Consider the following 25,395-nt stretch of genomic DNA (forward strand, 5'->3'; position numbering starts at 1 on the left):
TTTAACATTTTTTTAATGCTCATTAACAAAGTCTGTTGTATTTTCTTATCGTTCAGAAGTTACTTGTTACTTTAGTCCTCCTAAAACTAAAATCATTTTCTAATCATGGATTTCTCCTGTTATAGGGTATGTTTGCCAAATTACCTAAGTGCCGCCGGTTCACCCGGGTAGAACCAGTAATTCTGCAAAGTAGACAGGACAATCCGTGAGGTTGAGTGGGAGGAAACTACATATCCCGGCATGCCTCGCTCGCGAGCACAATGGAGCCTTGTCGTCATCCGGGGTCACGGGGCTGAGCGTTCTTTACGCACCGCCGGATTCCGGCCTGGGTCCCGCCCAGGGCGGAGGGCCCTCCTGGGCCGGGAAAACTGCAATTCCCGGCATGCGCTGCCACGGATGCGCCTGCGTACAGGAGCTACCGCGCCGGAGCGGGTTGGTTTAAAGCGCGTTTAGTTCCATGGAAACCCGCCTACTTGCTGCGGGACAGAGTTACAGGCGGACCGATGGACTGTGGGGTAAGGGCGACCGTGCCGTGGACCGGTTAATCCGGGAACGGAGGTGCTGGGCCCGCGGGGGAGAGCTGGCAGCTCGCATAAAACCACCATCACCTGTCCCTTTTGCCCTTTCTCCTCCCTGGCAGAGTTTAGTCTCGTCCTCTGGACGTCGGGACCCTGATTTACGGCGCTTCTGTGCTTGACGCCAGTGAAAACCGTTTAGGAGCCAAGTTTGCATTGGCCTGGCTCTAGCTGAGGGAAGGAGGATAGCTACCAGAGAGGGCCTCCAGATGAGCCCCAACAGCACCTTTTCTTTATGTTTGGCTGGAGGTTATCGGTTCCTAGAAAAGCCATTTTGACGTTTTTGTTTGTTTGTTTTTAATTATAATTAATTATAACTTCGGTTATATTCCCTGATGTGTTTATTAGAATGCAGGTGTCAGGAATTGGCTTTCGTTCATTGAAGTTTCCTCAGTGCCTGGACAGAATACATGTTCGTTAAATTTTTCCGAAATTTCCACCTGTTTGTTTGCCATCTGCAGTGTCCCATGCACTGTGCTAGGCTCTGAAGATAGAGAGGGATTAATCTGACCCTACTGGGGAGAAGCTCACAGTCTGGCTTGAACACCCACCCACTCCTCATGTCCCTGACTTGTGAGTCTTGGAGCACCCAGGACTAGGTCCCTTAATCCTTTCTGTTCTCTGTTAGGCAGTCTTGTGCCTTTACATGCTACATGTGTGTTGAGAATTTAAGAATTTATATCTCCAGTCCACAACTCTCCCTTGAACTCTGTATCTACAAGTTCAGTCGTGTTGGTCATCTTTCCGGTTTTAAATTTTACATTTCCAAAACAACTCAATCTTCCGACTAAAGATTATTGTAGCAGCTTCCCAACTGGTCTTCCTACCTGTGGTTGTCCTCCTACCATCGTGGGAGGGTATCCAGAGTGATCCAGTTAAAGTAAGTTAGATCACAGCACATCTCAGCTCTGTACCCTCCAATGGCTCTGAGAGTCACTGAGAGTAAAGACCAAATCTTTCCAATAGCCTTTCAGGCCTAATATGATCTGGTCCCTTTATTACCCTCCGACCTCACCTCCTGTAGTTCTCTACTTCACTTACTCCTCTCCAGCCAGACTGACCTCCTTACTGTTTGTGAAGATCTTTGTACTTATCGTTCACTCTTTCTGGACTTCTCTGTCCCCTAGATGTTTACATGACTCACGCCTCCACCTCCTTCACAGGTCTTTGCTGAAATATCATCTCAGTGAGGCTTTCTTTGATCAGTCTGTTTAAAATGAAAGCCAGCACCACAGCTCTTATCCTATCCTCTTTCCTACTTTATTTTTCTCCATTGCACTATCAGCAATAAACAAACTATGTATTTTACTTAATGTCTGTGCTCCTTAGTTGGAATATAAGCTTCACGAGGGCAAGGAATTTTGTCTGTTCACTACTGTATTTCCCAGTGCCTATAACAGTTTCCAGCTCATGGTAGCATTCAGGAAATATTTGTTGGCTTTATGAGTGAATGAAGACAGTGTTACTGAACACATTATTTTCCAATGGTTGTGATAACATCAAGTCCCTAGCCTGTTATTTTAGAACCGACAGCATATAGTTGTACCTATTGCCAGGTGTAGGAATGGAGCCTATGTCCACTGAAGCAAGTGTCCCTATTTTTTTTTTTTTTAAGAATTTATTTTTCAGTTATCTCTATACCCAATGTGGGCTCTAACAACCCCAAGATCAAGAGTTGCATTCACCACCAAGTGAGCCAGTCAGGAGCCCCAAGTATTCCCTTTACAGTTACCTGGCTTATACTGGATAAGGATAATTAATGGATAAGGATATTACTTATAATATTAGTCTTATTCATGCCATCCTTTCAGTGAGGTAACCTACTTAGAAGCTCCTTAGAAATACTCTCCCTAGAGTGGAAAATGGGTGATGGGCATTGAGGAGGGCACCTTTTGGGATGAGCACTGGGTGTTGTATGGAAACCAATTTAACAATAAATTATATTTAATATAAAAAATAAAAATATGCTTATTTACAGTTATAAAAATAAAATAAATAAAAAAATATTTATTAAAAAAAAGAAATACTCTCCCTAAATTAAGTTGATGATAATACATTTTTAAAAGTAGCTATGAATGAACTTTTTTAAAAACTAGAAGTTTATATCTCAGTGATTTTATTACTGTTATGATCAAGTATCAGGACTTAGGTTCAAGACTACAGTGATATTTTCACCTTTTCAAAAGCAGCAAAGCACACATAAGTCAAGCCATAGTCTCTTTGCTAGAATAGTAGCAATTGGAGCTATATTCTTTTCTTGTAAGACTGTTCTTAGACTATGAGCTTTTGAGCTATGACTTCAGAAGATTTGCCAAGTGGCCAGTGGATTGTGTGTGGGAGCCTGCCAAATAAGGGAAGACAGACGGGTATGAGTAACTGTAGTGAAATGAGAAGTCTCTCCCAACTCAACAGATTTACTGGATCCCAGGTAGTTACCTCACTCTTTCTTTAACAGGCTCCCAGGTGCTCAGGGACTCTCCCTGGTGGATATTAAGTCTGTCTCCCTCTTGCTGTTTATTCATCTACCATTGCTTGCTTGGGCTTTCCTGACCTTGACATTTTTTTTTTTTTTTCTCTTTCCTATTGTAGGGAAGGTTTGTGGAGGGATGGTTTTCAGCTAATCCTGGCACCTGTTTTTAACCTCCAAAGGGTGGATTGGCTTATTTGCTTTTCTAGTCAACTTCTTGGATGACTTGATCATGCTCATGAGTGATTCACTAAGAATATTTCAAAAATGCTGCCATGTTCACTAAGAAGCTTTATCCCTGCCCGCCATCAGTCTGTCCCAGGCACCTCAGTCTTCCCTTCCTTAGGGTGAATTTTCTGTAAATCTCTTCCCCCTCAGAGTCTAGGGGCCAAGTTTATTCCTTCCTTTTTGTTTATTTATTTTTTTCATCTCTGGAAGCCTGAGTAGCTCCAGTGTAGATCAAGTGGGTGTGAGTGATGATGCAAATCAAATTCTTACTCAAACATATATGGACTTCCTCTTTTTTTAAAAAATGAAGCAATTTAATTTGAATTGTTTTCCATTTTGTTTTTATGTCTGAAAGAGCCTACATACTGTAAAGTAAATGTGAGCATTTTATACATATAGGTACCTTAGGGACATGTCGGCATAACTGTGATTTTTTTCCACAATTACATGCAGAAATTTTAGGTAGCAACCTATATCCCATTCAAAATATGTGGGAAGCTTGTATTCCATTTCCTGTATTTTTTCCCCTAAATGGACTAATGTTTATATTAGTATTTTGTGCTTGGCTTCTGGTATAAATAAACAGGGATCATCCTTTGTATTATAACCAGATACTTCAGCCTAACAAGTTGTTAAGGAAGTTGTCCTCCCCTCACTTCCCAGCACTGCTTGTCTTTTCTTTTATGGCCTCCTTCTACTTGTTTCTCCACCAGCTATTGCCTGGGACTACTGTGTATTAGTTAGGAATATCTTGTTGCAAGCAACAGAAAAAAGTGTTTAAAACAAAAGAAAAAGTTTATTTTTCTTAAATAAGAAGTTTGGATGTTACAAGTTTTGGAAAAAAAAAAAGGCTAATCTGAGTTTCTCTTACCTTTTCCTTGTGTTTCTCAGATGCTGGTGATCTCTGGCTGTTTATATCTAAAAGTGAGGTACTACATGACTGACTGAAAGAGAGTTCTCAAAACTCTGGGCTTCATATGGGGAAAGAAAGGACAGGTGCCATCATTTCAGTTTTTTTAATGGCAAAAACAAAACCCTTCCCAGAAGCTCCTTGCAAACTTTGTGCCCAAAGCCTCATTGGCCAGAATGTGTCATATGGGTGTGCCAGTTGCAAGGGAGGCTGGGGACATGAACTTTTCAGCTTCTGTTAGGGAGAGAACAAAGGAGCCAACTATGTCTACCCCAAACCTTATTAAACACCTTTTACATTTTCTCCTCACTTCAGGCCTAGTTTATTTCTAGGTGGACAGTAAAGAGACAGCAGGTGACAGAAAATGCAATGGAGGGTAAATCCATGTGGTGTTTCTCCATTGTTACCGTTCCATCACTAAACACTAGTGGTGGTTTCCCCAACCCTAGCCCTAGTTTCATGGAGGCTCTTCGTTCTGTTACCAGAGAAATACTATCCTGGTTCCTGTGGTGACATGAGCAGAAGTCTCCAAATCTGGCTTTTTTCAGAAACATAGATGAACCTTACTTCAAATCTTTGTGTATACATAGACCCCTTTACTACCTATATGTACCTTTGTCTTTCCCTTCAGGAAAAATTGAAAGCATGGAAGGAAGTTAATAATGAGCTTCTCTACCCGCATATCCTTAAACTGATTGTTAACAGAAAATCTTTTTTAAAAATTGAAATTATATGTGTCAGAAATGCTTTCTACTTCATAGAGGAGGATAAAAGAGAGAAATCCTGGTCAGAAGCACTAAAATAAGAGTAAAAAGAAAATTTGTACCCTTTGACCTTTATCATTCCTTATCCCTCCCTCCAGACCATTCTATTCTGTTTCAGCCTTTTTTTTTTTAATTCCACATATAAGTAATATCAGACAGTATCTTTCTTTCTCTGTCTTGTTTATCTCAGCTTAGCATAATGCCCTCTAGATTAATCCATGTTGTTGTGAATGGCAGAGTTTCCTTTCTTTTTACAGCCAAATAATATTTTATTAAGTATACACATCCACATATATATGTATATATATATATCACATTTTTTTAATCCACTTATCTGTTGAAAGATAAGGGTATATAGGTTGTTTCTCTATCTTGACTATTCTGAATAATACTGCTGTGAACATGAGTGAGCAGCCACTTCTTCAAAATGATGTCTTTGATTCCTTTGGATATATACCAAGGAGTGGGATTGCTGGACCATATGGTAGTTCTATTTTTAAATTTTTTGAGGAACTTCCATACTGTTTTCCATAATGACTGTACTATTTTATATCCCCACCAACAGTGTATAAGGCTTCTCGTTTCTCCAAATCTTCACCAACATTTGCTGTCTGTCTTTTTGATAATAGCTACCCTAATAGGTGTGAGGTGATACTCATTGTGGTTTTGATTTGCACTTCCCTGGTGGTTAGTGATATTGAGCACCTTTTCATTTATCTATTGGCCCTCCGTACATTGTCTTTGGGGGAAATGACTATTTAGGTCCTTTGCCCATTTTTTACTTGGATTCTTTGCTTTTTTGCTATTGAGTTATATTTTGGACATTAATGCCTGATCAGATCAGTGGTATGTAATTATTTTCTACCATTCTGTAGGTAACCTTTAAAATAAGAAGTTCTGAGGATCTAATGTACAGCATGGTAACATAGTGATCTGTTGTATAGTTGAAAGTTGTGAGTGGGTCTTAAGCGTTGTTACCCCACAAACACACAAAGTTAACTATATTATCTATGTGGGGTGATGTGTTAATTATCTTGATCTTGGTAACCATTCTACAGTATATATGTATATCAAATCATCACATTGTCCACTTTAAATATATTCAATTATATTCTATTATTCCTCAGTAAAGTTTAAAAAAAAGAAGATGGAAAAGACAATAGGCCATTCTCTGGGACCTTTGGGAGGAAGATAAAAGGTGATTGGAGAGCTATTTCAGGATGAAGATATGTCATTGATGGCTGTAGCACTGTTATATTGGCAAGAAGCTCATCCTTTTCATAGCTCCTCACCATAATTCTTGCCCCCTTAAATCTTGCCATCAGTTTTCCCACTTCTTTAATTCTTGCCTTGAGTGATGGAGACGACCTTCAGTGACTGGGACACTTCGACTGCCTGGGAGGTGAGGGGGAGAGATCTGATTATACAGTAAATAGGGGAGAAAACATGTGTTCCTAATATCTGAATGGGATCTTTATGAACATGTTTCCATAGGGATACCATTGCTAGTAATGGTTAAGGTTTACAGGCTGGTTAGTATAGAAATGTCTATACAGGATGGAGTTGCAGGACAATGTCCTTAAAGTTTCTTTCCATCAATGATCTTGTCATGAACTTTGGGTCCATGATTCACTTATATGTTAAGACTGCTTCTTTGTTAATTCTGTCTCATTTGTCACTAACATTTCAAAAAGTAGTCTCGCTACTCGTTACTCTTAGACAATTTGGGGAGAGAAATCTGGAAATTTTATATCAATAGATATAGAAGAGTCTTTGCTAGGCTATGAAGTTAAGTTTGCAAATTATTTTTTAAAATTGCTGCTTTGGTGTAGTTAGTACATTTATTTTATAATAACTGCTCAGAGGGTGCCTGGGTGGCTCAGTTGGTTAAGTGTCCAATTCTTGGTTTTGGCTCAGGTCATGATCTCACAGTTTTGGGAGTTTGAGTCCCACGGTGGGCTCTGCACTAGCAGTGCAGAGCCTGCTTGGGATTCTCTCTTTTGCGTGTGCACGCTCTCTCAGGAGAGAGATAAATAAATAACTCAGAAGTCTCAGTATAGGATTTTTTTTCTGATAGGTTGGTTGGAATATGTTTTATTCCTTTTTAAATTTATTTATTTTGAGAGAGAGAGAGAGAGAGAGAGAGGCCATGGGAAGGGGTAGAGAGAGAAGGAGAGAGAGAGAATCCCAAGCAGGCTCTGTGCTTCAGTGCATAGCCAGACTCGGGGCCTGATCTCATGAACTGTGAGATCATGACCTGAGCCAAAACCCAAGGGTCAGATGCTTAACTGACTGAGCCACCCAGGTGCCCCAGGTGGGAATGTGTTAAAATGACAGTGGCTGGTAATGAAAGAGTGATAATTCCCTCATCCAAGTCATAGGTCCTAGTGTGTGTCTAAAAGTAGCAGATAGGATAGACTAGATTATGATGATCGGACTAGTAGTTTGTTACAAAATACTCAACAATCTCAGTGGATGATAACAGCATTAAGTTTATTGCCCATTCACCATGGATGTCACGGACAGGTCATAGCTCTGCTTCATGTCTTCTTCATCTTGGCACAGGAGGCAGGCCCTGTCTGGGTGTTGCCCGTCTCATGGAGAGGGAGAAAGAAGGAGATGATGAAAGACAAGTTGGCTCTTAAAGCTTGCACCTGCATTAAATTGACCAAAGCAAAACACATGGCTGTTCCTGAGCTCAACAGGACAGGGATGTATAATTCTCCCATAAGAAGGGGCAGTGACTGTTTTGAACCATAGTAGAACCTACTATACTAATAATGTGATTTTAATCTCAGGTGCATATGGAAACTGCAATGTCCAGACAGGTCCTCTCTCCAACCCACATCAATGCTACAGCTTCTGAAACGTTCACGGTACTTCAACAAAGGATGAGAATAGTTGAGGAACAGACCAGTTCTCTGAGGGATGACCTAATAATGTTGGACTTTGGTGAAAAAAGGTAACACGTGGAAAATGAACTAGATCTTTGTAAGTTGAAGAATTTTGCTTCACTGGTTATTAATAAGGAGTCGAATTACAGATGGTTTGGCTGATGAAATAGGTGTTTATGAAAGAATTGAAAAAAAAACAGTTTCATTTGAACATTAATTAGAAAATATTTGCAAGATAATTGTTATCGTGTAAGAGGTACTACCACTATTACCCTAAATAGATATTTAAATTGTGCTAATTAGGTGCACAAACTTTGATATCCTGTTCACCTTCAAATCTTGGTTGAAAACAAACATGGAATTTTTTGTATAATTAGAAAAAACTTGGTTCTTATTTTTTAAATCAGAAATAGTCTTTGATATTAGCTAAGGTGAACATTTAAACTTGATTCATGCCATTGAAATAGTTTTCATTTTCTTTCCCCAGACTTATTGTAAATTAAAAGAAAGGCTTTAAGTCTTTAAAAACCATTTTTCCCCAATGGCTAAAGAAGATATTGCCATTAGAAGTTGGATTATCAATGGCCTGAAGAATCTGGGTGACTTAGCAGCCAATATCAAATTTACTGATGTGATTTCCTTTAAGATTACGTACATATTTCCTTTGTGTTTCTCTTGAAAACCTGAAATAATTATAATTGGTATTACAGCAACCAAAAAATGAATAATTCTTCACTTAAAGATTAAATCTGTACAGATGTTGAGTATGTTAGAATAAAGTAGGAATGTTTAGGGGCACCTGGGTGATTCAGTCAGTTAAGTGTCTAACTCTTGATTTTGGCTCAGGTCATGATCTCACAGTTTGTGGGTTCGAGCCCTGTGTGGGCTCTGTGCTTACAGCGCAGAGCCTGGAGCCTGCTTCAGATTGTGTCTCCCTCTCCTTCTCTTCCCCTTCCCTGCTCGCACTCTTTCTCTGTCTCTCAAAAATAAACATTAATTCTTAGTTTATAGATTCAGCATTTATCATGTTTTAGGTATCACATAAAAGTTTACAAAAAATTACATTAAAAGAAACAACCATTATAAAATCAGTGGTCTTTATCCATCTGATAATAGTCTCATCCTCAATACCTAATGGTGCCTTCTATATTTAAATTTGGAGAAGCTAATGGATGTTGTTAACTAAGGATCTAATTTTCATTCTTGGTAGAATGTTACACTGACCTGATGGTTGGGATTATCATAGTACGTTGCATTACATAATATTGTTAAATTGGGATCTTTGTCCAGAGGCCAATTGGAAGCTCCAAAATGTTTAGAAGAGGCTTTGAGCCAGAACATCATTAGTCCTATCCAAAAAGAAGTAATTTGTTCAGGAAAAACGGATATTCTGTGGAAGAACTGTGAGTTTCTGGTAAATCGAATGTGCCGTCTGGAAAGCCTTATCCAGTCTTTGAAGATGAACATCTTTCGTCTGCAAACTGAAAAGGATTTGAATCCACAGAAAACAGGTACAGAGAGGAGAGCATCATCAGAAATTTGATCCTATATGGGTGTTTAATGAGTTTTTGATTCTTTTCTTTTCCTGATCTTCTTTCAAATGCTTGATGACCTGTTGTAGACTCTGGGTCTGGAGTTCTCTCTTGTTCAGCAAGAAAGAGGTATGCAGGATTAAAAATGCGAGAGAGGCTAATGTCCAGGAGGGAATAAGAGCCCCGAGTAAGGGTCCTTTTTCAGTTTTTATTAGGATCAGAAGGCTTACAAGCTTGACGGGCGTGCAGAGAGACGATGAAACTGTGAACATTATCTTACGGGCATGGGGAGAAGGGAATTTTGGAGATTTGTGGTGTTAGGGGTTTGGGTCAATACAAAACAAAATCCTGGTGCTGGGTGGAAAGTCTGTGGGGCAGACATGAGGCCCCACCTCTGTTTGCCTAAAGTGGCCTGGAGGACAAGAAGTGCAGAGCATGCTACCTCAGGGTCAACAAGGCACCTTTCTTTTGCTATTTAGCTGCGCTCTGAGCAACTTTGCCCTGCTGTGGCCTATAGCCCTATTTACCTTTTTACCTAATTTGGTCCTTCCTTCAGGTGAAAGCAGCTTTCTGCTATTGTACTAGGTTGGGGGCATTTCTGCCTGAATACCTAATCTTGTTTACCTCATCTTGGATGTCTTCATCCTGAGATTTCCTTATTCCTATACCTTTATCCTATACTGGGGGCCTTTGCCCCAATTACCTAACCTTATTTACCTAATCTTGTTTACCCAAACTTGGGTGTGTACATCCTATGGCTTTCTAATTCTTTATGCCTTGTTAACCCATGTGCAAGCTCAGGGAATTCCTAAGCTTATACCCCACAATGACCCTTCTCTGCTGTTGGGTAGCTCTTCTGAAGGATCAACTGAACGCAATACAGGAGAAGCATACCAAGGACTTGAAGCTGTTGCATCTTGAGGTGATGAATTTGCGCCAGCAACTAAGAGATGTAAAAGAGGAAGAAGACAAGGCACAAGAAGAAGTACAAAGGTTGACTGCTACCCTGGAGGTTGCCTCAGAGACCAAGGTTTGAATCCAGATTTCTGAAATACAGATTCACTATTATCTGTTAACTGGAGGAGGCAACGGATCCATAAAATTGAGTTAAAAATAGGTGATGTGAGGATTCTTGACATTTCAAAGTTATCTACATTGATAACGTAAACCATTGTGTGCCATCAGTAATGTAATATTTATAGAGCCCTTACCCTATACACATGAAAGTGAAAGTCCAGAGATAGAAGTAGTGTCTCTGCTCTTCAAAGAGCTTACATGCTAGGTGGGAGAACAAGGAATAATGTGAAGTACTAAATAGAGAAAGAATAAGGGCATGGGAAATGATAAAGGGCAGTGTGGGACAATCAGTGGATATTGAAGAGTAAGTGTTTCACGTTCAGGGGGTTTGAGAGGGTGAGTGTACCCTATGTAGAGAAGGGAAAACTTCAAGAAAGAGATAAGACATGAGCTGAACCTTTAGAAGCTAAGATAGGGAGGTGAGGACATTTCAAGGAGTACATACTGAGGCAGGAAAGCATATAGAGTAGGATAATAAACTAACAATTTTGTTTAACCTCCTAGGGCTGCGCAGTATCATAGATGGTAAATATGTTATTGTGTTTAATTAAAAAAAAAACACACACATGACATAGGATATTATTGTCCCCATTTTAGTAATAAAAGTATTGGGGCCCAGAGAGAATTCATTTTCTCTAAGATCACACTTCCTTGTCTTCTTACTGTTAACCCAGGTTTGAACTTAGATCTTTCCACTGGTACAGTTAGAGGAAATGCACAAACTAGGCTGACAGCAGTGAGGATTTGTTTGGGGCAAATAAATTGGAACTTAGTTAGAGATCACATAGAGGATTTCAAAATCAAGAATAATCAATAGTTGGGCTGGATCCTATGGAGGGTGATTAACATTTTTGATAAGGAAGAAACATATCAAAAACAGGCAAACTAATCTGGCCAGTAGTGTAGAGTTTTGGGAAACCAGTTAGGAGTCCATTGTATGATTTGGGGCATAAGCCTTATTAGGTCTGACTTAAGGTTGTGGCATTTTGAAAAGAAAGATACTGTGAAAGATAACGCTAGAATATGGTGCTGGACAGGAGCGGAGAGTAGGACAGAAGGCAAAGATGACTGAGGTTTTACATCTTGGATTGTGGTGCCATTAATAGTGATGTAAAAGAGAATAAATAGTGAAAGCTGTGTTTGTTTTTGTTGTTGTTGTATTTATTTTTGAGAGAGAGAGAACACATGTGTGCAAGCAGGAGAGGAGCAGAGAGTGGGGGACAAAGGATCTGAAGCAGGCTCTGCGTGGACAGCAGAGAACCCAATATGGGGCTTGAACTCATGAATTGTGAAATCATGACCTGAGCTGAAGGCAAATGCTTAACCAACTGAGCCACCCAGGCACCCCCTGAAAGCTGTGTTTTTGGTTCTCAGTTCCTAAGCATGGATAATATTTGAGGCTAGAAGAAATAGAATACTTGAAAAAAAAGCAAAAGGAATATACCCTGTAAGGAAGAGTTCTATCAATTATACCAGGTTCTCTCATTATTGAGTGTTATGTGTAAAGTGAATGCGAAGTTCACTTTAAGAAGTTAATCACTTCTTTGGTCTAAAAGGGAAAATGAAAGAAGTCATGAATCAAAGTAATCAAATAACCTTCTTTTTAGATATCTCACCATAATTACTTCAGACACAAAATAGGTATTTATAACCATATTCAGAATAGCATTTATAGGTTGTTAGAAAAGAGTCTAGATTTAAACTGATGTGCCTATAGACAGTTTCTTTCTATCATTTCAGATTGTTTAGAACCTTTTCTCCTTGTACTTTTAGAAGAATGCAGCCATTATTGAAGAGGAACTGAAGACCACAAAACGTAAAATGAACCTGAGAATTCAAGAGGTAAGACAGAAAAGATGCTAGCGGGTGGAAGGGGCGTTGGAATTACTAAGAGGACGTCAAGAAAGTAGAAAAAATGAAAAACTTTGAAAAAGAAAATGTTACTATGTAGTAGGAAGACTTTTAAAATATACCACGTGAAATTCAAGTGAAAGTGGCTGCCCTTATTTGACACTAAGAATTCTTTTTGCCTCAATATGGTCATACAACCAGAAATACAATAAGTGTTCTGTGAACTACAAAGGAAATTAGTTACCACATATTCATATGCTAGAGCTAAGTGAACACCTTCATACAAAGACCTTTTAAACTAAAGTATTTAAAACAAAAAGCTTTTAAGAAGCCTGTTCATCTAATTTTACCTTGAAACCTCCATTTCAACCTAAGTTTTAGTAGATAACAGATTGGGAATTGTGAAGTAGGTGGCTGCTAAAAGTTGCTGGACTAAAAATTGGCAGCTGAAAACAGTAGAAGAGTCAGGAGAATTAGTAATCCAACATACCCTGGCCTAAAAACCTCAATATTCCCTGACAGAATAATCATTTATGTTAATGCAAATCAAGAGGGTCAAATTATATTTAAAATATTCTATTACATAAAACAGAGAAGTAGATACACTTTTTAGGAAAAATTTCAAGAAAAGTTACTTTTTTATTTTTTTAAATGTTTATTTTGAGAGAGAGAGAGAGAGAGAGAGAGAGAGAGAATGAATGAGTAGGGGAGGGGCAGAGAGAGAGAGAAAGAGAATCCCAAGCAGGCTCTGTGCAAGCGCGACGTGGGGCTCAATCATAAGAACCCGCAAGATCATGACCTGAGCTGGAACCAAAAGTCAGACGCTCAACCTACTGAGCCATCCAGGCACCCCTAAAGTTAATTTTTAAGTTATGGATTTTAGTGCTTACAGTGAGAAGTATAGCTATCTGAAAAATTCTCTTATATATATTTTATTTGCTACTAATTATTGATAAAAGCATGATTGTTCATAGTTCGAATGTGTTATGTTTAGCATATTTTTAGTTTTCAGATATTTTAGTAGACTATTTTTTAATGTGATTTTTTTTTTTTTTTTTAACTTTAGAGAGGGAGAGAGTATGTGCAAGTGGGGGAGATGGGCAGAGGGGGAGAGAGGAAGAGTCTTGAATCTTAAGCCAGCTCCTTACTGAGCGTGGAGCCCGATGCAGGGCTCGATCCCACCACCCCTGGGATCATGACCTGAGCCAAACTCAAGAGTCAGACACTCAACCGACAGAGCCACCCAGGTGCCCTGTCTTTTTTTTTTTTTTAAGAGAAGTTTCACATTTATAGAAAAATCACACAGAAAACAGTTCTCATAAACCTGTTCTTCCCATCTCCACAGTTTTCCTTCCTTATTAAACGTCTCACATTAGTGTGGTACATTTGTTACATTTGATGAACAAATATTGATAAATCATAATTAGCTAAGTCCACAATTTATTTTAAATTCACCCTTTGTTGATTACAGAGGATTAAAAACGGCCCCCCTCTCTTCCTGAGCCCCTAGCAACCACTGATCTTCTCACTGTCTGTAGTTTTGCTATAGTTGAAATGATTCCGTGTGTGGTTATTTTGGACTGGCTTCTATCACTTAGCGCATGCCTTTAAAGTACCTCCAAGTCTTGTCATGGTGTGATAACTCATTTTATTGCCTAACAATATTCCGTTGTATGGATGTACCACAGTTAGTTTATACATTCATCTATTGAAGTACACCTTCGTTGCTTCTAAGTTTTGGCAATTGTGAATAAAGCTACTTGAAACATTCATATGCAGGTTTTTGTGTGGACATGTTATCTACTCATTTGGATAAATACCTAGAGCACAATTGCTGGATTATATGGTAAGCTTTTGTTTACCTTTGTAAGAAACTGCCAACATGTCTTAAAAAATTACTGTACCATTTTGCATTCACACCAACTAGGAATGAGTCCCTGTTGCTCCACATTCTCATCAGCAGGTTGTCAGTGTTTTGAATTTTTGCCATTCTAATATGTATGTGGTGGTATTGGTGTCTTGTTTTAATTATAATTCTCTAATGAAATATGATATTGAGTATCTTTTTATATGCCTGTTTGCCACCGTATATCTTATTTGGTGAGGTATCTGTTAGATCTTTTGCTTATTTTGTAGTTGGGCTGTTTGTTTTCTTATGTTGAGTTTCAAGAGTTCTTTGTGTATTTTGGGTATTAGTCCTGTATCAAATACATGTTTTGCAATTTTTCTCCCCTTCTGTAGCTTATCTTTTGCAGAGCAGAAGCTTTTAATTTTAATGAAGTCCAACTTAACTGTTTTTTTCTTTTGGAGATTAGACTCTGGTGTTATATCTACTAAGTCATCACTGAACCCAACATCACCAAGATTTTTCTCCTGTGTAATTTTTGGAAGCTGTATAGCTTTTAAATGCTTGTTTGTGTGTGTATGTATGTATGTATGTATTTAGAGAGCAAGTGGCGGGGTGGGGGGGGCAGAGAGAAGGAGGCACAGAATCCCACACAGGCTCCTTGCTGTCAGCACTGAGCCTGATGTGGGGCTCAAACTCATAAACTGCAAGATCGTGACCTGAGCTAAAACCAAGAATTGCACACTTAACTGAGTCACTGAGGCACCCCACAGAAACCTTAAAATTTTGCATTTTACATTTAGATCTGTGATACTGATGGGGTTTTGGAGTGCTGGAGGGGCTCTAATTGTCATAGCCATTAACCCAGGAAATAAATGAGGGAGAAGCCCTCACATCTATTAGGAGGAAGAACAGTAAGAAAAAGTCTATGTCCCTTTTGTTAGGGATGGCCTGTCTTTCCTTCAGAAACCTGAGTTCTATCAGGAGGAGGCCTGTTTAGACATGCAGTTTGTCAGGAGGGAGTTTCCTAGTCAAACATGTTTGGGCCAAACACATTCTGCAAGAGACCTTTAGCTCCAGGTCCTGATTTAGAGTCATGAAGGCCTGGACCTAGGGTAACTCCATTCATTTGCCCTATTTCCTCTAGGAGAGATCTGTTAAATCCTACTAAGGCCATGCAATATTACAGGAGATCAGTCCTTTCTTAAATTTTGCAATCCGAATTATTTCCAGTGGGTTAAAAGGGCATCCCAAGGAAGAGTCCTTGAGGACTGTAGAAGAAGTTCCCATGTTCCCAGACAAGTAGGGAAGGACCATTACTAAAAATCCCCTGACACTTGGGTGGCGTCCCACGCATAGGATATGTCAGAGGTTCCTGAGGTGTCAAAGCGACCTGAGGCATCCCTCGAACGAAATCACTATGGCCACAATATTACCTTGCCACTGAGGGCAATACTCCCCTGGAAGGCCCCATAAAGGGCCCCCAGTGGAAGGGATGCCAGCATCCTTCCACTTCCCTGTTGCATCCTAGGCTACAAATGGGTGCCCGGTGTATGGACCGAAATACCATACCCTGAAGGCTGTGCCCTAAAAGGCCGTGCCTTGAAGAACATGCCCTGATTGTCATGCCTTGGTTTACCTGATCTTTGAAGACCATGCCGCAGAAGCTATGTTTTAGTTTCTCGAGGAAAACTGCTGTTTTTAACCCATGGAAAACACTAGAAAAGTTTTACAAGAGGCAATTACCCAATTTTGTAATTTAGGTAGTTAGTAGAGGACATTGACTAAAAACAGTAAAGATAGAAATCCGTCATGCTTTAAGTGACATTCAAACACATACAGTCTTCACAGCCAACTTCCCTAGAAAATGGTCCCTGTTGGGTTTTAATTCATTTGGGTACTGATTTTGGCCACCTCCCAGTGGAGGTCACATGGCCAGAAGTGGCTAGACCAGAGGTGTGGAGGGGATCACATTAGACCAGTGAGGAGGAAACCTCACACGAGAGTCTTAAGATTGGCAGCCATCTAGGTGGCTGTCCTGTGCTCAATACAGACAACTTTGTATAAGGACAGGAATAAGAGAAGGCATCAAGTTTCTGGGTCTCGTTACCATCCCAGCCAGGGTACTAACTTCCAGCCAAAAGGCAGGCTTTCTCCTCCCTGTAGTCATGGGCTAGAGGATTGCAGCCTGAGCAATCAACAGCAAAGTGTTCCAGTAAGATGATACTCCTCGAAAAGCCTCTGAAATTAAAGTAAAGGAGGAAAAGAGAAACTACTCAGCAACTTTGCACTGAAACTCAGAATCCAGATGAAAAGAATCAGCCCTGTGTTCAGGCACCAAATGATGGGATTTTAGGGTGTTGGGGGTTCAGAGCCAATGGCCAAGAAAGAATTCTTGAAGACGTCTTTGGTGCAAAAAGGTGATTTTATCAAAGCACAGGGACAGGACCTGTGGGCAGAAAGAGCTGCACTGGGGTTGTGCAGAGTGACTGATTTATATATTGTGGAGTCTGGAGGAAGGTAAAGTCAAGAGGAAGTTTCTTAAAGGGATTTCCATATGCTGAAGAGGATTTACAGATTACTGGAGGCCTACCTATTTATTGTCAAGCTAAGGTTATTTTTCCCTGTAGCAAAGCATTATCATTAAGATAGTAGGAAGTTCCTGATGAGGCTATTGATGAGATATTTGTAAACTGATGGAGATTATCAGTTTAACCTTTTGTTTTCTGTCCTTTCCTTTGTTATTGGGCAGCCAGGAGTGCCTGAGGAATGTCACACACCCTGAGGTGGGGGGAGAGGGGGAGTTGATTGTGCTAACTTGTGCTTGGCCCTCAGCTTGCCTTATGGTCCCTCATCAATACATTTTGAATTAATGATGTGAAGTTTGTATCTAGATTCTTAGTGTGTGTATGTCCAGTTGTTCCAGCACCATTTGTTTAAAAGATTATCAGTGATTACCATTTATTATTAGTTTTTATTAAGACAGTCTTATTTCTGCTATTTCTGGTATAAGACAATCTTATTTCAAGATAAAATCTTGAATTTTTATTGAACCCTGTCAAGAACCCATAGGACTGTCCTAGTCAAAATGCATTTTCATATTCGAGCAGAATGGGTGTGATAGCTTGCTAGTGCTGCAGTAACAAAGTAGTATCATGGACTGGGTGGCTTAACAACAGAAATTTCTTAAAATATTTCTGGAGATTTGAAGTCCAAGAGCAAGATGTCAGTAGGTTTTTGGTTTCTCCTGAGGCTTCTCTACTTGACTTGCAGATGGCTGCCTTCTTACTGTGTCCTCACATGGTCTTTTCTTTGTGCATATACATCCCTGATATCTGTTTATGTGTCCCAATTTCCTTGTCTTAGAAGGACACCGTTCAGATTGGATTAGGGCCCACCCTAACAGTGTCATTATAGTTTATCACCTCTTTAAAGGCCCTGTCTCTAAATACAGTAACATTTGAGATACTACTGTTAGAGCTTCATTGGAGTAATTTGGAGGAATACAGGTTAGCCCAGATCAGAGGGCTGTATAAAGACAGAATAAATGTGGTATATATCTTCCTAAGAGATAAAATATATAAAATCTAGTTCTGGTAAACATAAAGCTAATAGCTTTTAATAATGCTTCAGAAATACCTCAGTAGTATAATTATCAAATAAAGATTTCCTCTTGTGTGGCTTAGTTGGTTAAGCATCCAACTCTTAATTTCAGCTCAGGTCATGATCTCACAGTTCATGAGACTGAGCCGTGTTGGGCTTTGCACTGACAGCACTGAGTCTGCTTGGGATTCTCTCCCTCTCTCCCTAACTCGTTTTCTTTCCCTCTCTCTCTCAGAAATAAATAAGCAAACATTAAGAAAAAAATTTGCTCTACAAAGGACTTAAATTAGATCTTGAGTATATTATACTATATAATTTGATCCAGAACTTAGAAAAATGCAGCAATCTACTGAATGTAACAAAATAATTATAATCTGACAGTATAGTTAGTATCAGATTATTAATATAGCCAAAACCAAAAACTATGGCTCATTCTTACATAAGATTGTAATACTTAACTGATATAGAAGGAATTTCTAAACTTGAAGGGACAGAATTATAAAAAGTAGGATAGATTTGACCACATAAGAATTAAAAATTCTACGTTTAAAAAGAGCAAAAGCAAAACTATTAAAACCCAGCAAAACTAGATAGAATTAATAATCTTACCTTTTAAAGAACTTAAAATTGGCTAAAAAAAAGACAATATGAAAAAACAAAAACAGTGGTCAACTAACAGGTCAGAACATGTACAGAGCTTATAACCATATTAGAACATATTTAACCTCAGTAGTAACCAGAGAAATGAAAAACTGTCAAGATGTTATTTTTCATTTATTAAATTAGCAAAGATTTAAGAAAATAATAATACATACTACTGACGGGATTTATTATTAATGCTATTGATAGGTGGCTAATATCTGAAGGAAAATTATATATCAAATATATCAAAGGTCTAAAAATTATTTATACCTTTAATTTAGTGATTCCTCTTGTAGGAATTTATCCAGAGGAAATAGAAATGCAGTGAAAGATTTATTCACAAGCATGTTTAGCAGAACAATATTTAGAATAGTGAAAAACTGGAAAAACCTAAATGTTTATTAGGGGTATGATTAAGCATATTAATAAAACAACTCCAAAATGGGCTATCTTATAACAGTTTCATGCCAACACACTTTTCATGTCTTTCAACTGTTTTTAGAAACTTTTTAAACATTATAAAATATGTCATTCATAGAGAAAACACATATAAAATATGTACAGTTTCGGGAAGGGCTATAAAGTCCTCTTTACTGGGGCTTAAAATAGAATTTCTTTTAAGTCATCTTCACTGGGGCTCAAAAATAGAATTTCTTTTAACTTAACATCACTTCACAAAAGGAATAGCATTTTGCAAATCCCATTTAAGTTTAAAAGGGTCTCTGCAGGGGTGCCTGGTTGACTCAGTCAGTTAAGTCTGACTTCGGCTCAGATCATGATCTCATGGCTCATGGGTTCAAGCCCCATGTCGGTCTCTGTGCTGACAACTCAGAGCCTGGGGCCTGCTTCAGATTCCGTGTCTCCCTTTCTGTCACTCTGCCCATCCCTCGCTTGCACTCTGTCGCTCTCTCTCTGTCTCAAAAATAAATAAGCATTAAAAAAAAAAAAAAAAAAAAAAGGTTCATCCTGATGGCCAACAGACACATGAAACGATTGATGCTCAACGTCACTCATCATCAGGGAAATACAAATCAAAGCCACACTGAGGTACCACCTCACACCAGTCAGAGTGGCTAAAAATGAACAAATCAGGAGACTATAGATGCTGGCAGGGCTGTGGAGAAACAGGAACCCTCTTGCCCTGTTGGTGGGAATGCAAACTGGTGTAGCCGCTTTGGAAAACAGTGTGGAGGTTCCTCAAAAAACTAAAAATAGAACACCCTATGACCTAGCAATAGCACTGCTAGGAATTTACCCAAGGGATACAGGACTGCTGATGCATAGGGGCACATGTACCCCAATGTTTATAGCAGTGATTTCAACAGTAGCCAAATTATGGAAAGCCTAAATGTCCATCAACTGATGAATGGATAAAGAAGATGTGGTTTATATATACAATGGAATACTACTTGGCAATGAGAAAGAATGAAATCCTGCCATTTGCAGCAATGTGGATGGAACTGGAGGGTATTATGCTAAGTGAAATAAGTCAGAGAAAGACAAATACCATATGTTTTCACTCATGTGGATCTTGAGAAACTTAACAGAAGACCGTGGGGAAAGGGAAGAGGAAAAAAAAAAAGTTACAGAGAGGGAGGGGGGCAAACCATAAGAGACTCTTAAATACAGAGAGAAAACTGAGGGTTGATGAGGGGGGTGGGGGACAGGGAAAGGTGGGTGATGGGCATTGAGGAGGGCACTTGTTGGGGTGAGCACTGGCTGTTGTATGGAAGCCAATTTAACAATAAATTATATTTTTTAAAAAAAGTTCTCTTTACCTCATGATAAAAGAGATTCTTTTGTATCTTTATCTGACTCATCATTTATTGAGAGAAACAAAGTCAGTGTACCCCAATTCTTGAGTGGTAGTTTATCTGCTACTTAAGTTACTTTATTATTTGTTTAGACCTTTAAATTCCAAAACAGAATTGGAACAGCTTTTAGAAGTATGTTTATAATACTATGGGATAAAAAATATATAGATGAAGTAATGAAATACAGAAAAATGAGACTTAAAAATGAAAGCCAGGAAATACAGAAAGTACATGTACTAAGGTATGATAATAGTGTTTTTCAATCTTCTTTTTGGCAATAGTCCATTGTAAGATGTATATTTTATACCAATGCACCATACATAAATAATACAGACATTTCATGAAGCATTACTTACCCTTCCTTATTACATGCTGTGTGCTCTGATATTTTTTTCCCTTTTTCAAGTGCTGCTTGCAGCTTACTAATGCGTCTTGACCCACAATTTGGAAAAAAGACTTATACAATGGGAAGACAAGGGCAACAGATTTGACGCCTCATTTCTTAGTAGTTTATCCCTTAGGGGGAAACAAAAGCATGTTACTGAGTAGTCATAAATGAGCGAAGAATGGGAGTAAGATGGCAAAGTGTCTGGTAAACTTTTCTTGGTGACTTTGATCTTTGGCAAACTGCTGTCATGTTCCCTTGGTCTTGCCTAACTGCAACTTGCTCTGTAGCTAAGGAGACAGCTGTCTCAGGAGAAGAACCTCAGGGAATCTCTTGAGAAATCTGGATCAGCTATGCTATTCAAAATACAAGAAATGGAATCAACAGTGGAGGTGGAACGGAAACAGGTAGATTTTTCTCTCCTTATTTGTGTCAAGGAAGTGAAACCAAAAGAGAAAGCTGACATACCTTGAACCCTATGGTTTTGCTAATTTTCTCTAGATTTACTAAATTTTTGCCTGTATTATTCAACATACCTACATGTAATTTAGACTATTCAATTCTAAGTATTGAAGGAAATTAATTAATAGTTCCAAATTCTAATACCTGTAATTGGATTACATAATCTTTACTATTTTAACCACTGGCTGTCCTTCATAACAGAATTAATTATGAAAAAGATCCTACTTAAACAATTTGTAAATGATAATTTATTACTTACACTACCAGTATAGTAGCCACTAGCCACATATGGCTATTTAAATTTAAATTAGTTAAAATTAATTCAATTCCTCACTCACTCTGGCCACATTTCAAGTTTTCAGCAGTCATTTGTCACTGGTGACTGCTGTGGTGGGAGAGTGCATAGAAAGTTGTGCTGGATGGCCCTCCTGTGAAACACTGCATCCTGTTGGGATCTTTAACCATGACCTAGAAACTTTTCCCTCTAGTGATGTTAAGATTTGAAAATGTTCCTTACTGTAAGGTAGTTGGGTAGAAATTCGTACCTTAAAGAAAGGAGTTTTTCTTCTACATTCCAGGTGCAAATTTTGCAGCAAAACTGCATTGCCCTACGCAGTCATATACAGACCACCCAAGAACTACTGGCACAGGAGCAACAGAAAAAAAGAGAGTTGGAGACTACTATCTCACAGCTCAAGTCTAATCTAAGTATGAAAATAGGTGCTAGAAATTACATTTGTTAGTTTTTTTGAGATTTCATGCAAAAACTCTTAAGATCCCAAATTTTTGAAGTGACCGTTACCGATATTTACCACAAGACTGAATATAAAAAATTGCTGATTTCCTTTCTGTCTGTGGCATGGGGAGAAAAAAAAAGAGTGCTGGTAATAAAATAGAATTTGATCCTCTTAACTGTGAACTATTCTCTATTTAGATTTTTTTTTCAGGTCTATTTAAGTGTTTGTGGACTTAGGAACATTGGGTTTCTAGAAATCTAGATTGACTATTGGATACTAGAATATTAATAAGGAATTAAGGCCTTTGATATTTGCTTATCTACTGATTCTAGCCATTTATCATATCAGACTCTCCATTTTTCAGGTTACCAGTCTATTGTCCTGAATTTGTAGCAATGGATGGTTGTAAGTTACCTTAGAACTTAAAGTCCTCATTTTACAGATGAGTTAACAGAGTCCTTACAGGTGATTGAGCTAGGAAATGGATGAGTCTAGATTTGGTCCCATGTTGTTCAGAATCAAAGTTCTTCCAGCCCCTGAGCCCTTACCATATTTACTGTTGTTAATATATAGTTGTAAAGCAATTTTCAGACAGTATCAAATAGACCACAAAGAATTATGATGCATGGCCCCACATGAGTAACACTTCATGGTTTACCTAAGGCTTTCACATAAATGATCGCATGCAACATGCAAAACTATCCATACTTCCCAAAGTTAAAGCGAATAAATGGTGAAGTGAGGCCTGAACCTGTGTCTTCTAACTCCAAACGCAGTGTTCCTGCCAGTGTGCCTTCTGTATCTGGCTGTAATGAGGGTAGGGAATACCAAAAGGGAAATGAAAATTATAAAAAGCATACAGCAAAGAGTAATCATTCAATGTTTTGACCTACTGCTTTTAACAGAAAGTACTCTTTTTCCTAATAGTTGTTAAGTAGTGAATTACTCTGGGGAGCTCTCACTGATAAGGTCCCAAGATAATTTTTTGTCTTCCTGTGACTGGGACTACAAAAATACATATTATATTTTATGGTGCTGCCACATTATCTCATTTGAACCTTACAACCTTGTGAGAAGATAAGAAAATATACTCCATTCTGTAGAAGAATAAAAAGATCTGTATCCAAGGATCCACTGCAAATAGTATAGCTGGAACTAAAACACAGATCTTTCTGTCAGTAATTTTTTAATGTTATCTCTCATTGGATTAATGCTGTAGTTTCGAATTTCATAAAGAACATATGAAAGACCATTAAAATATAACAATTATACAACAGTAATTAAAAGTAACACGAGGAAAAGAAGCCTGCCTGAGTACCAACCATGTGCTTCTTATTGAATAGTAGATTCCTTACATGCTTGCAATTTGATTACTATAAGGTACAAATAGTTAAACTAACTAGATGAGTAAACGGAATGCCTTTGGATATTTGCTGTAATGAATTTAAAAATGTAATTGTTTATTAGCAATAGACATTTATATACACACCCACTAATTAAAGTGCTTAAATTATTCTTCCAAGTAAGATAAACATTCTCCTTTCATTCTTAACTTGATCGAGGAATTATTAGAAGAGATCTTATGGGTATCCTTTTTATCCTTCACATATTTTAAATTAGCATTTACTCTATTTGAAATGAGTCCTGGACTTATTCATTCAAAAAGCATAGTTTTTCTGAGTATATTCTACATAAAATGTGAGTTAGATGTTTTGTAATTTTCTGGGTTTAGAATATTTAAGTGAAACAAAACTGATCTTTGTGAATTGTTCATGAAACCAAAACATTACTCTCAGGGAAGTTTACTTTGGGCTACCAATATATAATGCCAAACTGTTCCTATTTCTCTTTGGTTTTATTATCACTGTATTCTCTCTGGGTGGTTTCACGTCTTTCTTTTCCACACAAATCATCTTCCTTCTCCAGATAGTATCTTACTGTCAACTCAACATATCTCAAAACACATGTGAATACTTATCTATTGCAGTCATTCTTACTCATTCTGTCCCCTGAACTTGCCCCTTACCCTGTGTTCCCTATTTTGTTGAAGAGTCTGCCTCCCACCCCATTGCTGATATGTGGACACTAGATACTCTCCTTGACTTATCTATTGCCTTTACCCCACCAGGCAGCCACTGAGTCCTGACAGTTCTCCCTGCTTGTTATTTCATGAGTGTGTTTTCCCTCTGCATCTCCATTGCCAATCCCTTAGAGCCAGCTTTCATTGTTTTATACTTTGAGTAGTACAACAGCTACTAAACTCCTCTTTTCCTTATGGAGCCTCTGTTAGAATATTCTAACACAAAGCTTTTGATCCTGTGCCTCTCCAGCTTAAAATCCCTCAGACGCATCATGGAGTAAAATATGACCTCATTTACTATAGCACATGACTGTGGACTATTTTCTTGATAATTTCATTATTTATTTTCCACTCTATTAAAATATAGTAGAAATACTTGCATTCTCCTCATTTCCACAACATACTAAAAAAAAAGGAAAGCTCAGGGAAAAGGTAATGTGTTGATCTCAGTTTAGTTGTAGTAAGTTATTATCGTAGTTATGTGGACTCTTTGTTTTTAGTTTCTAGAGATGACCTCATTTCCAAGTTGGCTGAAGAAAATAAGGTAAGTTTTGAGGTTGTAGAGTTCACAAGTGATCTTTCCTCTCTTCACTAAGGAGTATCCCCTTACTCGTGTTGGTTTACAGTTCCTTTTTTTTTTTTTTAAAGTTTTTTAATTTATTTATATTGTGTGTGTGTGGGGGGGGGGGGTGTTGCAGAGAGAGAGGGAGAGAGAGAACCCCAAACAGGCTCCACACTGTCAGCACGGAGCCTGACAAACCGTGAGATCATGACCTGGCCGGAAATTGAGAGGCAGAGGCTTAACCAGCTGAGCCACCCAAGTACCCCTGGTTTACAGTTCTTCTGATTCTCCTAAAATTTTTATTAAAAAAAAGTTGCAGTATAAATAAGTTGTATATTCAGTCCTGTTGCAAACTGGGTATTAAGAAATCATTTCAGGCAGGTTAATATGGTTTGAAAAAAGATGAATTAGCAAAAATAGACTTATCTGCATCTTCTGCTTATTGGAAACTAATTGTTAAAAGGAAAGTTTTTTATAAAATGTAAGAAATACTAGTGATAGTGATGGCTGCACAACAATGTGAATATACTTAATGCCACTGAACTTAACACTTAAATATTTTTAAGTGAACTGTACACTTAAAAATGATTAAAATGGTAAATTTTGTTATTTATATTTTACCACAATAAAAAATGAAAAACAGGAAATATTGTAACTTTTGTATCTTAATTCATTTCTAAATAAATCTTAATCCTGTTTGGAGTAATTTTTTCTGGGTTCTGTCTCATCCTGTATTATGTGATGTTTAAATCTTGACATGCTTCTCAAAATGGAGTGATTCTCTCTTTGTAGGGGGAGGACTTATCCTTCCCCATTTCAGTTACTACCTGTTAGGGAAAGCCCAACCCACAACTCCCATCCCTGCCACCTTTCTCCCATATTTTATTTTATTTTATTTTATTTTATTTTATTTTATTTTATTTTATTTTATTTTATTTTATTTTATTATTTTATTTTATTTGTTTT

The 25,395-nt window shown here is 38.2% G+C and overlaps 1 protein-coding gene across 8 annotated transcripts in view; it reads left to right on the forward strand.

Moving 5' to 3' along the window:
- The first annotated feature begins 324 nt into the window (after nucleotides 1–324).
- Nucleotides 325–25,395, forward strand: part of CCDC150 (coiled-coil domain containing 150) — a 101,052-nt gene continuing 75,981 nt past the window's right edge. For 5 of the 8 annotated variants that reach the window (XR_006713075.1, XM_045480591.1, XM_045480592.1 and 2 more), the window contains exons 1-8: nucleotides 329–432; nucleotides 7,743–7,906; nucleotides 9,129–9,349; nucleotides 10,222–10,400; nucleotides 12,221–12,289; nucleotides 20,879–20,995; nucleotides 21,629–21,758; nucleotides 24,368–24,411. Coding sequence is in view for 7 of the 8 variants with exons in the window: in XM_045480591.1 (XP_045336547.1) it covers nucleotides 397–432; nucleotides 7,743–7,906; nucleotides 9,129–9,349; nucleotides 10,222–10,400; nucleotides 12,221–12,289; nucleotides 20,879–20,995; nucleotides 21,629–21,758; nucleotides 24,368–24,411 (960 nt within the window). In the remaining variant the exon portion in view is untranslated. Of the gene's footprint in view, nucleotides 516–7,742; nucleotides 7,907–8,325; nucleotides 8,470–9,128; nucleotides 9,350–10,221; nucleotides 10,401–12,220; nucleotides 12,290–20,878; nucleotides 20,996–21,628; nucleotides 21,759–24,367; nucleotides 24,412–25,395 lie in introns of those variants that run through there. The other 3 variants (XM_045480594.1, XM_045480596.1, XM_045480597.1) reach the window with 3 other exon arrangements.

Source organism: Leopardus geoffroyi, chromosome C1 (assembly GCF_018350155.1).
Source record: "Leopardus geoffroyi isolate Oge1 chromosome C1, O.geoffroyi_Oge1_pat1.0, whole genome shotgun sequence".
NCBI classification, from domain to species: Eukaryota; Metazoa; Chordata; class Mammalia; order Carnivora; family Felidae; genus Leopardus; species Leopardus geoffroyi.